Source organism: Eurosta solidaginis, chromosome 2 (genome assembly GCF_040869045.1).
Source record: "Eurosta solidaginis isolate ZX-2024a chromosome 2, ASM4086904v1, whole genome shotgun sequence".
Classification (NCBI taxonomy): domain Eukaryota; kingdom Metazoa; phylum Arthropoda; class Insecta; order Diptera; family Tephritidae; genus Eurosta; species Eurosta solidaginis.
The window spans coordinates 58,756,191-58,773,161 of record NC_090320.1 but is presented as its reverse complement, the minus strand read 5'-3'; the positions used below and the strand labels follow the sequence as shown (position 1 = coordinate 58,773,161).

The 16,971-nt window shown below is 39.6% G+C and overlaps 2 protein-coding genes across 14 annotated transcripts in view; one reads left to right on the top strand and one right to left on the bottom strand.

Annotated features, from left to right (window-relative positions):
- TbCMF46 overlaps positions 1-16,971 on the top strand; it is a 218,625-nt gene that overhangs the window by 168,780 nt on the left and 32,874 nt on the right. The window lies entirely within an intron of this gene.
- The window catches only part of LOC137239812 (uncharacterized), a 49,941-nt gene that overhangs the window by 16,062 nt on the left and 16,908 nt on the right, over positions 1-16,971 (bottom strand). For 11 of the 12 annotated variants that reach the window (XR_010949483.1, XR_010949487.1, XR_010949484.1 and 8 more), the window contains exons 2-5: positions 10,772-11,042; positions 10,533-10,700; positions 2,983-3,149; positions 1,418-2,920 (exon numbers count right to left, since the gene is read on the bottom strand). Coding sequence is in view for 6 of the 12 variants with exons in the window: in XM_067765501.1 (XP_067621602.1) it covers positions 1,418-2,920; positions 2,983-3,149; positions 10,533-10,700; positions 10,772-10,927 (1,994 nt within the window). In the remaining 6 variants the exon portion in view is untranslated. Of the gene's footprint in view, positions 1-1,417; positions 2,921-2,982; positions 3,150-10,532; positions 10,701-10,771; positions 11,058-16,971 lie in introns of all 12 variants that reach the window. The other variant, XR_010949486.1, reaches the window with a different exon arrangement.

Here is a 16,971-nt window from a genome sequence, read left to right as displayed (position 1 = left end):
TGCTACTTTGGACTGAGTAGGCAATTGAAACTAAAGTTCTATCTCGATGAAAGTGGTCTTAGAGTGTTCGAGAAAGAAGTTCACCGGAAGATGTATGGTTCTGTCCGTTATGCCGACGATAGTACCGAAGGAGGTATAGTGATGACCTAGACAGGAACCACTCATATATGATGAGAGTGCAGCGAATAACAGCTCAACGGCTTCGCTGGCTAGGTCATGATATGCGAATGGACGAAGACGCTCTAATCAAGAACGTATTTCAATCGAAACCGCAGTTCGAAAGCAGCGGAAAGTGGAGATCTCTACTTGGTTGGGAGAGGCAGGCGGGGAAAACTTGAACTCCCTTTGTGCTCCTGCTGCGAAACGACCAAAATCGCTCAGGCGATTGTATAGTTTTATTTTAAGTTAAGGAGTTGAAGGCAGTATCTTAGGTTGGTTGCCGGAACTGTGACATCCGTATCACAGCCCCCGATATATTTTGATGATCTCTCTATCATGGCTTAAACTCTTTATATACTCCTGTCTGGAAGGGTGCGGTATATTCTTTGTCTGGAAGACTAATTATGTATTGTTTGTAGCTAAGTTGCAGAGCTACATACTTTCTCAGCAGAATCTTCAACGGCGTTCGCTGGCATACAACGATTAATCCTTTTTCAGAAGCGCTGCTAACTGCGCTCGATAATCTTAAGCACACTAACCTATGCTAAGGCAGTGTTCCAGATACAGTTTTTCAAGTTGACTGAGCTAGTCAATCTGTTCTCCCAAAAAAGTTTAGGAGTTAATAGAGCCTCACATGTAGGAAAGTAAGAAATCGGTAGTGACAGTAGAAAGGCATCAAACCTGTAGATCAGCCATACCCTCGGCGGCAACCAATTTATTGCTGCTGTTGTTGTTGTTGTTGTGGTGGCGATTAGGACACTTCCCGAAGGCCTTGGAGAGTGTTATCAATGTTGCAGGTCCTGCACCCGGCACGTTCTGGTTAGAAGCACAATTAAGGTACTAGTTCGACCATCTCGGCAACGTTTTGGTATGACCACATGAAACCTTCAAGGCCATCCCGCTATCCCTCTTGCATAGCTCCTACCGCTATAGTATAAACTCATACAAAAATACCGATCGGATGGCATTCAAGCTATTATTGCATTTGCAGGAAATTACGCCGGCATTGACACATTGCTTAAAATTGTCCCCTTTCTACCTGCACAAGACCATCTGGTTGAAAAATTGATAAAAATATATTGAAACGACTTTCGATACTCCCTCGATTGATATCGTTTGAAGACAAAATGATTTTGGCGAACTGCCATGTTCATTGTAAATTTTCATTCTCAGAGATCCGAAATGGGGCGAATTTCGAACACACATCACTACATCCCTCCCCCAAGAGTTTCCGTACCAACAATCTTATCACACTTACCCCAATATAAGATCCAACTCATCATCCTTACTCAAGTTAGTACGCCGCGCTGACTGCACAACCTTTTGGTCACCTACCACATGATTATGTTGTTGGTTTAGGGAAACTTGATCACTATTTCTATAATCGTTTCGCTCCGTAGTTGACTCATAGCCATTACGTATAATAAAATCGGACGTGGGAGTTTGCTTGGGGACAACCTTGGAGAACATATTATAAACTTTGGCATCCTTACCCAACTCATCGATATTCATTAAACTTGGACGTGCTTGCACGTAATAACCATTAAGTTTGGCCGAATTTTTCGCATTCTTTGAAGCTGTCTCGAAGAGCGCATAGTTCCGATGGTCATTCGCTAAATAAATTACACCGGCTTTGATATTTTCTGTACCCATATTGTTCGAGTTGAAAGAGACGTTTGGCGGACGAGATGCTTGTACTTCACCAGCGTTTCGATTCAAGAATATATCATTTATAGATTCTGTGAATGCAAGGTTTTCTTGAGAGAGTTTATGCCGCGCTGAATTAAGGCCATTTTGATAGACGTGATTTTTCGGTACTAAAATAGCACCATAGCGCACGGAGCTACTCCTTGTGGATACAGTTTCGTCTAGCGGATCGCGCAATTGAAATGTAGGCGCTTTACTGACGTTATTTGTACTCGAATAGTTTGTATGGGCATTTGTGTTATTGGTTGATATTTGTACGGGTACCACAGTGGGCGGTTGGGGCCCCACATTAGCTTCACCACCGCCACCATTTAATGTCAAAAAACTGATTTTTGGCATTTGTATTTGATTTGGATTGTGTGAAAGGGGCATCGTGATTCGTTGAGCGTAAATATTGTTCGCGCCACGATTGTTGTTTGTTGTTGTAGTGTTGGTTATTGTTGCTGTTGCTTTCGCCGTTGCGGTCGCTGTTAACGCATTCAAAGCATTACTGTTGTTTTGTCTATTGCCTTGCTGCAGCAATTCAGTCACACTTTGGAGTTTCTCTTGCACCGGAAGCACATTATTCGATAAATTCGGCAATTGCCCTGTATTACCGACACTCGTATTCGTCACATTACCTGCGCCATATTTCGCTGTAAGTTTAACATTAGTTTTGGCCGCTGCTGTGGGTGAGATACGTTTGAGAGCATGAAAATAGGCATATTTAAGACTCTGTTGTGCTGTTGGTCTCTTATCGGGATCATAACGTAACATGTCTTCCAATAAGTCCAAACCCGATTGACTGGAACGTGTTACAATCGTATTTAGCGGTACTTTGACACATTCCGGATATCGAAAGTGTATAGTGTTCGCTAGCCGATAACCTTCGGGCCAGTCATTTTTATCTGGTGTTCCTAAAACAGAACAAATCTTAAACAATTGATCCACTTCACTGCTACCCGGAAATAATGGTCGAAATGTATATAATTCAGCCATAATGCAACCCATTGCCCATAAATCAATTGAGCTGCCATAGTTTGTTGAATGCAGTAGCACCTCTGGCGCTCGATACCTGTAAGTAAGTAAATTAAAGTTCTATTTAAAAAATTCTTTTTGTTTAGCAAAAAAGTTTACCATCTCGTCGATACGTAATCCGTAAATGGCGGTCGCGATCTTATCTCACGTGCTAATCCGAAATCCGCAATCTTTATTAACTCAGGTCCCGAGCAAAGTAAATTTTCCGGCTTTAGATCACGATGAAAAAATCCATGACGATGCATGAAGGCCAAACCGGTGAGGACCTATTTATGACATTAAGAAGAAATTTTATATTTATGAGACGTTAAAACGTTGAAAACTTTGAATGGTGCGTATCATTTCATCCAGCCAACCGCAGCACCTGCAACTAAATGCAGGGATTTAAAAAACCCCTCATTTAACTTGACGAACCTGAACGACGCAACTTTTAACCTTTCTTCTGAAACCAAATATCTTTGCAAAACTCTCGACGCCAAACTAAAGTGGAAAATGAATTTTGATAAAAGACTAAGAAAAACTTCGGGAGCTTACTACACCAGTAAAAGCGCTTTCAGGAAGCACCAGAGACTATCGCCGTATATCATCAATGGTAAGTACAACATCGTCATTCGACCGATACTAACGTATGGCGCTACAGACAAAAAGGCAAATAAATTGAAAGCAACGAGCAGCGCACCTCAGAAATTGCGTGTTGACTCTGCATCTGTTTCTGTAAGGTTTGGTAGGAAAAAGGCCCTCTCAGACTGAATACAGACTGAGAGGCAGCAAAAAGTCGAAAACAGGTAACTACGGGCAAGTAAAGATGTTAAACAACAACCAACGCCTCTAACACTCCTTTCACACTGGTCCACCCCTGTTGAAACTTCAAGTTTCCTTGGACTCCCGTTACAGGATATTGATGACAATTTTTGAGTGGTCGCACCTATTGAATGTGGCGAAGCATTGCCACAACAACAATGAACTACAACACGTAAGCTTTCCCTTCCAGATACAGTAGGTAATGTATCTTTCAGGACAGGAGTTTGAAGAGTGCTTAGATAGTGATCACAAGGAGAGTGCGCAAGTTCTAGGACTTAAAAGAAGGCTCTGCATGTCAGGCAATCTTACCGGCGCACAGTGTTTCGTGTAGAACAAGCTAGCTGGACAAAAACAAAGTTCTCATTCCAAGAAAAGTGTAATGAGAAATGAAAGAAAACAAACAAAATAATGGAATTTTTGTTTTTTTTTTTTTTTGATATTTTTGCTCATATATATTGAGTAATTGAGGTAAGAAGGCAGGAGTGGCCGTAAAATGCATTGATTAATTTGCAAAATTCTTGTTGAATATTAAGACTCATATTTCTTTTAAGTGAACACTTTTACATAATTTTTTTGGTGGATTCTAAGCTCGAAGGTAAGTAAAATTTTTTAATAGTAATTCCTTCGCAATTAGAGTATTTTCAATATATTTAACATTCCATTATTAAGAAGAAAAGGTATTTTTTCTCTATATTTTTAAATTTAGGGACAAAAAAGTTACATACATCCGCGGACATCCGGGCTAAATTTTACATATGTTATAGTCGCAAGTATTCTCCAATAGTCGAAAGAAAAAACCATTGCGAATTCTTTGCACATCTATTTAAAATTTTTTTTTTTGTAGATTTAGTTATCTCTACATATAAAATAGGATGTATGTACGTACCAGCTCCGACGAGATATTTAAACCTTTAAAGCTGATCTACAAACGGCAAAACCAATTCCCAGGTACAGGGAACAAACACGTAGCCGTAAAACCCACAAAAATAAACGCGCAAGGTCAACAAGAGCACACCAAAAACAAAAAGGCGAAGATCACTGACTTCAACCTGCCACAACGTACCGCACCAGTCACCAAGGTATAAAAACTGGTACATACAAAGCAATCCTAATGCAGGTATAACCACACAGGAACGCTACGCAAAACAACCACATTTGGTAGCATCTACGCCAAAACCTGAATGTAATATAAATACTGCACAGCTGATAACAAATCAGAACGATCAACGACACTTAAGATGGCAGCACAACAATCATCAACTATTCACCCTGTCGGAAAATCAACAACACAAAGCGGTTTAGTTATAACCGTACCAAGAACGGAGTTTTTTGACATTTGGGTTCAACATTCGAAAGAAGCCAGATATAAAGAATTATTGAGTTTTGTTGTACTTAAGTACGATTTAAGCGAAGCAGCCGATTATTCGATAAAAAGTTTAAGCTTACAAATATCGGCATATTCGTCGAAGCTGGATCAAAAGTGGAACACTTCTGGAAGACATAAGGAGCGATTTTTGAATAAAAACTCGGAGTGCCTTTCGAGTCCAGACTTCACATTTACAATAACGGTGGATTCAAAGTTGCCATCAGACCAACCAACCACTTCTTCAGGTTACCCCGGCCCCGGAAGACGAAAGAAGGACTTTGTTAGCTGCAGTGAAAAAACCAAAAGGCGTAGAATGGATGACCTCTTGCAATCTAGAAGTCCTGGTGAGTTACTTTAAGCGGCAGAAGTATCAACGCGTATGTCCGGCAACAGAAATGTTATAAAAAAATCACAGGAAACCACTCAAATATCCGGCAAAAAGATGACACGTGAGCCAGATGCAAGTTGCTTGAGCAATGTAGAAGCTTTAGCATACTACGTTGATAGCAAATCGACGACTCATGGGTACAAAACGACTCGGAAGTGGAGCATCAAAGCAGGCCGTAAGGTTTATCCATCATATTTTAGTCTAAGAAAAGCCAAGGCAGAATGCTATCCAAATGAAATTTATGTGGGTGAAACACGTGCGGAAATTAAAGTCCAGTCCGTATTAGATAAAACTGTTGAGCGTTTAGTTTTAACAAATCAAGAAGTTTTTGTTAGTTTATTACCTACAACTTGACATATACTTTAATCAGCAAGTGGGGTTGCGATGGAAGCTCTGGCCATAGCACATATAAGCAAAATTTTACATGCAGTTCTGACACTGATGAGTTTTTGTTTATATTTTCTTTCGTTCCTCTTCAATTACAGGATGAAAAAGGTAACATTGTTTGGCAGAATCCTCGACCTTCTTCTACCATGTATTGTCGTCCAATTAAATTTATTTTTTCTAAAGAAACAAAAGATTTTATTGTCCTTTGAAACGAACAAAGTTTTAGAGGAGATAAATGCGTTGTTGCCAATAAAGTACATGCTCGAAGAAAACGAAGTTTCCGTAAATCACAATATGCTTCTATCAATGATTGACGGACAAGTTTGCAATGCTTTGACTGAAACTTCTTCCGCACAAAAGTGTTATATTTGTGGTGCCACTCCAAAAGATATGAATTATGTGTTACGGGACTTTACGCCTAACCGAGATAATCTTGGTTTTGGTTTGTCTACTCTCCATGCATGGATAAGATATTTTGAATGCTTGCTTCACATAAGTTATCGCTTCGAAGTAAAAAAAATGGCAGCTTAGGAATGAGGCAGATAAAGAGAGTGTAAAGCTACGTTCCAACGAAATCCAGAATAAATTTAAAAGTGTACTTGGATTGATAAACCAAAACCAGGTTTCGGCAATACCAATGATGGCAACACTGCTGGTAGGTTTTTCGAAAATTCTGAGGCTAGTGCTGAGATTACGGGATTGGATGTAACGTTCATCAAAAGATTCGACACTCTCCTTCGCGCATTAGCATCTGGGTACAATATAAATATCCAAAGATTTGAAAAATTTGCGGTCGAGACTAAAAAACTATACATAGATCTCTATCCATGGTTTAATATGCCTGTTAAAGTTTATAAAATCTTAGTGCATAGTACTGATATTATAAAACCAACAAATTTACCTATTGGTCAACTTTCTGAGGAAGTACAGGAAGCCCGTAACAAAGATTTGAGACTATTCACGGATGATAACACACAAAAGCAGTCGCGTGAAGCCACGAATAGAGATCTTATGAATATGTTGCTTATAACATCGGATCCTTTAGTTAACAGTTATTAGGAAGATACCTAAGAAAAAATTTAAAAGTCCGACTTCAGAAGTCTTAAATTTACTGTCCCCCGATAATGTTGAGGAGTCAATAAATACCCCAGTTGTTTCAAGCTTTCACAGTAGTGTTGCTGATGCTCATGACTTTTCCACAAGTGACTCATCGAATGAAAGTGATGATAGCGAATAATAACATAATTATAAAAGATAACCTACCCTATAACTTTTTGTTGGATCAGGTTTTATTTAATTTAAATCTACTGTCTTTTCTACTTTGTATTATACTTTACTTTTAAGTTTTTGTAATAAGTAATTTTCACATAATTAATTTAATTATTTACATTGTTATTATTATTATTGTAATTAGTTTTACATTCCTGACTGGTACTATAAAATAATTTTGTAAAAATTGTAGTGCCAGGATAAATACTCAAATAAATGCAAAATATATATGTACAGTCACTTACATAAATAAGTAGACACCGTTTTTGGACAATTATTACAATTTTCGCTTTCGCAAATTTATTTTAACTAATTTCCCATAAGAAAATTTGTCACGAGCTATAACAAAAACTAAATTATATTTAAAAAATGTTTGAAAAATTCGACGAATTTTCATATTTTAACTAATTTCCCATAAGAAAATTTGTCACGATCTATAACAAAAACTAAATTATATTTAAAAAATGTTTGAAAAATTCGACGAATTTTCATAAAAAATTTAAATTTTTTTTCCCGAATTTTTAGAATTTTTTAGAGTATTGAGATTTGTAGTCCATTCAATTTAAGTACAATAAAGTAATATTCTTAAGTCCTTTAAATTTTTTTGGATCTATGTCACTTATTCACATGAGTTACTGTATATGAAATAAGCAAATGTATGCATATGAAGTAAAACTTTGGAAAAAAATAAAAAAAAAGAACATATGGCTGAAAAAAATGACCTAGTTGTAATAAATGACTGCATATGAAACGGAAAATCTCATAAAATAATTTTGTCCATATAGCTTGTTCTACACGAAACACTGTGCGGCGTCCTGATTCCTACTGTGTTATCCAAGACGAGGTCTGTGCCAAAGAAATAGCAGCTAGGCTCCTCCAGAAGAGGACAACTCTAGCGACCAGCATAACGATCTACGCTTCGTCTTAAAGGCGTTAGAATGTAACTTAATCAAATTGGCAATTGTACGGAAGTGTTTAGTAAGAACCATAAAACTCTACCAATTAAATTTTAGGAGTACTTACGAAAACTCTGAATGGTAAGACTTTAAAAACTTGCATGTGCTATGATGGACGGGAACCAATACCACACTTTGAAACAATTTAAGACTTTCATTGCTTGGGTACAGACTTTTGATGCTTACTTGAATTTCATTCGGTAGGGAATCGCCAGTATAATTCGCAAATTGTTTACCATTAACTTAACTTAAGTATGCTGATCCTCGTCAGGATCCCATTATAACTCCGGCTACCAGCTATTCTTAGTGGGTATCACCAGATTCCAACCTAAAAAGATTCACTAGAAGATCTTATCGAAAACAGTTGCATGTAATACCATCTCCGGTGAAGGTCTATCTTATAATCCTGGTGAAGGTATATGCCGTAGAAAAGGTATCTGAATTTCTACGGCTCTGCCGATATTTGAGGGCAGCCTTTACGAAGATTTAGGATTTTGATGGAATCAGAAATTGTACAGAATACTTGAAACTCGCTGGCGTTCATGGGACCCTCGGCAGACCAATATTAATGGGAGAAAAGTAGCAAAATGAATACAAGCTGTAGGACCATTTTTGGCTGGTATCCCTAGGAAAAACGAGGAATTCACCGTCACGGCAGAGATATGAGAAGGCTGCGAGGTCTAAAATATGCTATAGCATTATTTGGACGACGAAAGAATGACCTTCCTTCTTTCACTAAACGAGCGTCATTTCTGGAACTTTGACTATCTCGCCTATGCTTCGGCCATAGCATATACCAACAAGATCACTCCGAAAAAGCTGTCAGGGGAGCGGGACGAGGACTCGACTCTTAACCAGGTCTGTTGATGTGTAAAATGGCAGAAATGACTCAGTATACGTTTTTTCGATACTTCAGTTTGCATGGGAATGTAAGCGGTGGGAAGAGTCTTAAATAGGAGGGCACTCACATCCAACACAAATGTTTCTGGGTAAAAATGTGAGAAAATTCAAATTCAAGCTCTCTTAATTTAACATAACCTTACCTCCTGTGTGCCGAAAAGGTGCGCATATCCCTACATCCGGTTTAGTTATATCCATACAGACTAAGATATCCGCCTGACTGCTGCCCGGGATATTGCTATGGACCAGATTATCCTAACCATAAAATAAATCGATGCAATGGCATGAAAAATAAAGCACTACCAGACCACCCTCTATCGGACCACAGTTTTACCAAATTTCCTTCCAACATAAAAGTTAACTAGGTTACTACCTCAGATGAATCCATTTCCTCCCGTCCTCTCCCATGCTAGTCTCGAGTCGGATTTCTACCCAATATAGCAAGGAAACTTTCATACCATGCAGGACATATATTTCGTATATCGGGGTGGATTCTGGATATGTAAGAGTGTAACCTATTGCAATAGCCAGATCGTTGTTGTGCAAGAGCTCGCTTATCCCTGTGTAATCTGCTTCGTGCAATTGAGAGTTTCGGGTATTGGACTCTGTTATTGTTGTTTAATTAATGATAACGCCACCACCCCCTGATTCTATAAAGAGTTTGGGGTCGTCAGAACACCGCCTGCTTAACATGTGTATGATACATTTATATTTGTAACATCATTCCCTCGCGTAGGTGATGTTAAAAATTGGGTTGCGGAAGCTCTGAAGCTATTAAGATTTGTATTGCGCTTATCAACTCATTGATTGGACTCTGAGAACGGGTTCGTCGTGCAATTGAAATTGTTTGCAAAGCATTTCGTTTCTTTCTTTTATGGGAAGTATTCCCGTCTTATTATATAGCTAATGTTCTGGCTTCATAAGAAAAACACCCCGTGGTAGTTCTAAACGCGGTGTTTTGACAGGCCTGCGGGTTCCTGTAGTGTGTTTCTTTTAGGCTCTGCGACCATATCGGTACCGCGTATTACACAATCAGCTGGCCAACTGCTTTGTGCGAGCGTTTCCTTATCTTTGCTCCAAGTGCTACCAGCGAAGTCCTTGGGGCTTTTGTTACGGCTCTAAACGTCAAGTTCGGCCGCGGTTGCAAGCTGTCCGAAATGTAGGTCATTATCGAAGGTCACACCCAGTGATTTTGGGTGCCGGATACTTGGTAGCGTAATGCCATCGTTCTAAATGTCCAATCTTACCGAAATTTGCCACGTGATGATAGTGCCAAGCTACGTCAAGCGAAAGGGTGGAAAGATTGGATGATAATTTCAGCATAGCTCATCAATGAAAAGGCTGAGATCTGTCACCATTATCGTACTAGCCCGATCTACAGCCATCCGCGTAGGAAACAGTGGTAACTCTGTCTGAGAGAGAAGGACACCCTTCCAAGTCTTGCAGTAACATGGCCGTGTTAAAAGCTATTTCCAAGTTTGATGGAAGCATTTTTTACCATACGGCAATGAGGAAGCCTTCGCCTAAACAACTTTTAAGCACCATTTATACCCAAATATCTCGAAGTTTTGTAAAATCTTACCTGAAATAGAATACTTTTCAACGTTGGTTCTGGCAAATGTGTATCCCGATCCTTTATCATTTGATACAAGTTCTCTTTCATATATTCAAATACAAAGTACAGTGTGTCATTTTCACGTATGACTTCCTTCAATTTTACAATATTTGGATGTGAGAGCTTTTTAAGTGACTGCAAATACAATTTTAATTTCAGTTTGAAGGAATATCAGTTTAATAATTTAATAAAAAATAATTATTTACTTTGACTTCGCGTAAGTTCATTGCCTCCTCCCAGGAGTAATATTTTCGTTTCATACGTTTAATAGCTACTTTCTCGCCAGTGCCCTTGCGTTGAGCCAACACCACAGTGCCGTATGTGCCATCACCCAATTGAGTGAGGGTAATATATCGATTCATAATATTTAAGCGGGGAAATATGATGTTTGCACATAAATGATGCTAGGACAGCAATTAATTTCATTCAACACAATGACAATGCATTCGCCTTTTAGGGCTTAATAGCCGCATAATTCTGAAAAGAAAAAAACTTTTATTGGCCAATTTTATATTTATGTAGTACATCAAATATTTACTATAGAACGTTAATTGGGAAACTCCCATGAACAAATGGTTAATCTATAAATGTAGACTTTGTTTGAGACAACAGCCGATGTGGCTTAATTAATGATAGATGATAAGAATTCCCAATCCACAAGAACAGCGATCCCGCAAACCGCGCTAAATACCGCAAAATCCTACTCGTTACTTTAGAGCTGTCAAAAGCTTTTGATACGGTCAACCACGGCACGTTTCTGCAAGACCTGGAAGGGTTTCACCTTCCCTAAAGTCTAAAAAAGTGGACCGCGAATTATCTGTCTGGTCGGCAAGCATCGGTGCAATTCAGGAACATAACATTCAAATCAAGAAGAATTAAACAAGGGGTGCCACAGGGTGGTGTCCTATCCCCACTTCTGTTTAACTTCTACATATCAAAGCTACCTTCATCACCAGAAAGAGTTGTTGTTGTTGTTGTAGCGATAAGGACACTCCCCGAAGGCATTGGTGAGTGTTATCGAGTTGATGGTCCTTTACCGGATGTAGATCCGGTACGTTCCGGTACCAAGCCCGACCCTCTCGGGAACGATTCTTATGACCACATGCGACATTCCAGGCCAGACTGCCCTCCCACCCCCTAGATCTATGACGTTTCCAGGGTCGCCATAGCCTCGGCTGTTAATGAAACAGATAGGTGAGGTTGGCAATTGGGTTTGGAGAAGCTATATATTGCGCTGGCAACCTGAAAAGGTTGCGCTACACAACCCCTTGAATGTGGTATTTTAATCGCTTCTAACGACAGGCATACCTCCCGCGGGTATATTCTAACCCCCAACCCGCTAGGGGGTTAAGAGTCACTATCGTTTCCTATGCCGATGACTGCACAATAATGGCCCTGGCTCTGGCTCACATATCGATGAGCTTTGTAACAAACTGAACAGCTATCTCTCCAGTTTCTTCGCCTCGCGAAATCTGACATTGTCACCGACTACATCATCGGCGACCCCATTTACAACATGGACGCGCCAAATGTCGATCATATTGAATACCCACGTCGATAGCATCACGCTACCGACTGTCTTACACCCTAAAATCTTGGGTGTGAAGTTCGATCAGGGTCTACATTTTGGAGAACATGCAACCGCAATTGTACCGAAAATCCAGAGCTGTAATAGAATCCTCAAATCTCTTGCCGGCAGCACTTGGGGTAAGAACAAAGAAACGCTTATTACTACTTACAAAGCAATTGGCCGGTTGTATGCTACGCGTCCCTGATATGGTCGCCAGCCACGGTTACTCACTGGAAGAACCTCTACGGACTGTCTTATTATGTCCCCAGAAAAAAAAATGAAATGCTCAACAAACCTGGGCGTCCCAACAGACATCTGATTGATGAGGATATACCGCCCATGGGCTTAAGAGGTCATCTCCGTAAGCATTGTGAGGAAATACGGCACCTGAAAACACAGCGCTATGAAGCAAAAGAGCACAAGCAGGTCCTCAGTGATATCCACAAACAAGCGTCGGACCTCTATGCCAGGAATTGCCCGGCAAAAAAAGAAAAATACCCAGAAATAGCAGAAGAGAAACGCACTCTCCATAGGGAAACACGCGTATGTCTAGCTCAACTTCGATCTGGGTACTTTAACAGGTTAAGCTCTTACCTATCCAGAATCAACCCCGACATACAAAATGTAGGTCCTGCTTGCAATGTGCCCCCACATGACACCAACCATCTCTTCAATTGTAATGTGGAACCAACGCCACTAACACCCCTCTCACTATGGTCCACCCCTGTTGAAACAGCAAGTTTCCTTGGACTCCCGTTAGAGGACATTGATGACAATTTGTTATTGGATGGGGCGAACCACTGCCACAACAACAACAGCAACAACCGCAGAATCAGCCTTCTTAATATAGCATACAAGTTCTTGTTAAGCATATTATGCGAAAGTTTCAAGCAAGCCGTTAATCGGCTGATTGGAACTTATCTGTACATCCTCAGACCTAGTAAATCTATCATCGACTAGGAAAAACCCGTGAAAAAAGTATAAGAATTGGTGTACATGGCTGTGAGTTGGTGGTTTTGCTTCTGATTTTTAGTGTTGCCGCAGGCTTGTTGCGATGAACATGATCGAAGAGAAGACGCTGACTTAAATATTTTTGCATTCCCTGTTGCCCCGCAAAATAAATCAGCCTCTGTTCTAGCACATACTGGCGTCAGGAGACAAAATTTTGACCAAGTGCCAGGTGGCAGCTCCTTGGGCTTTTGTATCCCAAGTTTATGCCCATACGTATCGCAAATTGACGATGTAATGGGTAACAATGAATAACATTTTATTGTAGCCATAAAATTTAGTATGCGTGTCACCCCACTTCTCTAACATTGGAAAACAAAAAACAAATGATACACATACGTATTATTAACAAAATATTTGGTGTGATTTACCTTCGAAGAGATTTTGGACCGAGCTTCTCTTCCGATATTCGTCGCACGCTTCTTTAATTTTTCTTGCAATGTGGCGGTACTGGGCCTACATACTCACAGCGAGTTAAGGGACTTAGAATATGCCCGAGACAGGGATGCCTGATGTAAGAGGGGACTAAAATACCCAAATGATCTAAGGGGTTGTGTAGCGCAACCCTTTCAAGCGGTTTCCAGTTTTAGCGTCTTCAACCTAATTGTTAACGTCTCCTACCCATGGGGAATCCTGTTACTTTAACAGCCGAGGCTCTGGCGACCCCAAGTTCCTCGCGGATCTAGGGGGTGTGAGGGCGGTATGACCTTGAAGGTTTCATGTGGTCATATTAAATCGTTCCCGAGATGGTCGGACTTATGCCTTAAAGGTGCTTGTTACCGGAACGTACCGGATTTATATATCCAGAAAAGGACCATCAGCATCGATAACACTCCCCAAAACTTTCGTGAATTGGCTCTATCGCTGCAGCAGCGACAACAACGAGGCCTACATACATATTTTATACGACTCCGAACGGGAGCTGCAAGGCTGATGAATTTTCACTAAAAAGCTTTTCATAGCAGAAATACGCACAAGGAGTGTTTGGCAAAACTCTGTCGAATGGCGACCCAGCTTAGAAGAAATTTGTATAACTTTCATGAAAATGAAATGGTATATTAACTTTGTCACGAAACTCAAAATTGTACGTCCTTAAAGGAAAATAGATAAACCCACCAATAAGTATACCGAAATGATCAGGATAAGTTGATTTAGCAATGGCCGTCTGTCTGTTTGCATGCAAACTAGACCCTCAATTTCTGATATATCTCAATAAAGTTTGGTGAGCGGATATATATCACGGCGGCCCCAAAAACTCTGACACCCTTCCGAAAATTTTACGCATTATATATTTTCTTTTTACAAAACCATTTACATGCACTTATTTAACACCCCAACAGCAGCAGTGTATGCCATTCTGCATATCCATCCCACCCGTAAACCGAGTTATTATGAATATAGCATTGACAAATACAACGAAACACAATGCTTTGTTTGGGCAAGGGTGCGGAAATAGCGAGAGATGCATTACTCACGTATACCGATGGTTGCAAACACGGTTGCCACTTTTGTTTAATTTGGACCAAAAATGATCCCATCCAACCCATGTGGTCCGCTGGTCCCTTTTTTAAATGTTGGTCCTTTTTAGGCAATAGCCACCATTTTGGTACTTTTCTTCCTTTTTCACTGAGGTTAAAATTCACAACTCTGTCCACAACATTTGGCACACTTTCATTAACCCACATATGATTTTAAATTTACTTATGTATATGGAATTCTTACCACAAAAATTGCTCAGTCAATAAAATGTAGCAGACCAACATTTCATTGGAGATATTTTAGGCGAGGCATTAATAAGAAAAGTGATGGATCTAAGGACAAACACATTACACAGACTTATCAGGAAAAATTCCTGTTTTATTATCCAGATATTTCGATCGGTTGTCAAACACTTTTCGTGATAGATTTTTTCACTAGCTAAGCTTTTTCTGAAACGCACGTGTTCCTCTAAGAAATTTGGCAGGGCTTTCCACTGATGGAGCCATTACGATGGCCGGCGAGTTAAAATTTTAATTAATAAGTAAAATAATGAAAATAAATTGTTTTATATTTGGTAACACTTTCAGGAGAATTGTGGTGTTCCAGGAGTATTGTAGTGTTAAGGCACGCCGAATACTGGCAAACTAAGTAGCTTGGCATATGAAATATTTCAACTGTAAGTAAGGCAGGAATACTTCTTGGAAGCGGTAACTTTATAAATGAACAAATTTACTTTTATATTCAGATTTTGAAGCAAATGTAAAAAAGATTTGATTTCGAAAGAAGTGTTTTGTGTTTTATTCTCGTAGGTACAGAACCCCATAAACTTCAATAACAACGCTGTTAGCTAATTTCTAGTACCTACTTAAATGTAATAAGCTTCCGTTATTGTACAGTTGAAACTTTTAAGACGTCTGATTTTTAATCTCAACGTTCAGTGGAAAAAGTAAGCATCATTTATGATTTACTGAGTTTGCTCATAATTCGGCAACACCGAAACGCCAAATTTTTGAGCCTTTTCTTACTAAACCCTAACTACGCTATACATTTTTTTTCTTTCCAATTAACAACATAATGCTGGAACAAAAGCAAAACTACGTTCAAAACGTATAGTTAGTGAAGGCATAGACTTATCCTAGAAATTTGAAAATATTGTAACGAATTTAGTGCAATTCCTCTTATTTGCAACCTTCTGCTAACGTTCGAATCACTAAAATGTTGAATAAATAACTGCACTATTCAATAATGTAAAATGGCCTTTATTAAAGTACTTAACAATAACACTTCTATAGCTCGTCAGATAGCGTCTTAAATCAAACTGATTGTCGTGCCTCTACTGTTGCTGCCATTTATACTGTCTGATTTATTCGTTGCATATTTATAACTAGGTTTATAGCTTCTCATATGTGCGTGTATATGTGAGTGATACCTGCACAAATTATTGCCTTATTTTGTGAGCATCCCAGATAAGATATATGCATGTGTTTGTGCGTCTCTTCTCCGCTGCTCGTATGGGCATATGGGTAGACATAATTATTGATATAATGATGTGCATACAAGTCACTGCTTAGCATCGGCTTAGAGATGATAGTATCCCTTAGTGTTGCTAATATTCGTCACACTGCCCTCCACCTAAGTCTGATCATCCCGATCAGACAAATTTCCTGATCTAAATGGCGCTAGCATCTCCAAATGTAGCACTCATCTACTTCGTGGTTTCCCAATGATTTGTATGCGGTAGATGGTATCACTGATCTTCTTCACAACTTTGTATGGGCCTTCCCAACTGCACCGAAATTTGGATGGAACACCTTTCTGCCGGTGAGGGTTGTATAACAGTACCAAATCTCCCTCCAAGAAACCTTCCGAATTATTGTTCTCATCGTACATGCGTTTCATCTTACTACTCATTATCCTGGATCGTTCCCTCGCACTCTGTTGTTTGACCAATGAAGAACTATTTAGCAGAGCTTGATCTTGTCGGATTGACTTTGCATCATCAGTATCGTCTTGACGTTTCACAACAGTAGTGCGCGCTGGCTTGAAACCACCCTTGCATTCTTTCTGGAAAATTCTTTCAGTTGTTTTAGTGCATTCATTAGGGTTTGTCAATGCCAGTGTTTTTCTCGCAGGTACCTTTGGTTTTGATTTGTTTGGCGCATTCGTTCCATCAACCCTTGCCCGATCTGCTGCCTTTGACTCTTGTGTTTTTTGTGGAATCTCTTTCACCAGCACTCGATTACTGCTGAACGCTTTTTCCAAACTGAAGATAAGTGGCATATCCTGGTTCTCATAGCGCATAATCCTTCTCCGCACATCGATCCTGATATCATGGTCAACTAAGAGGTC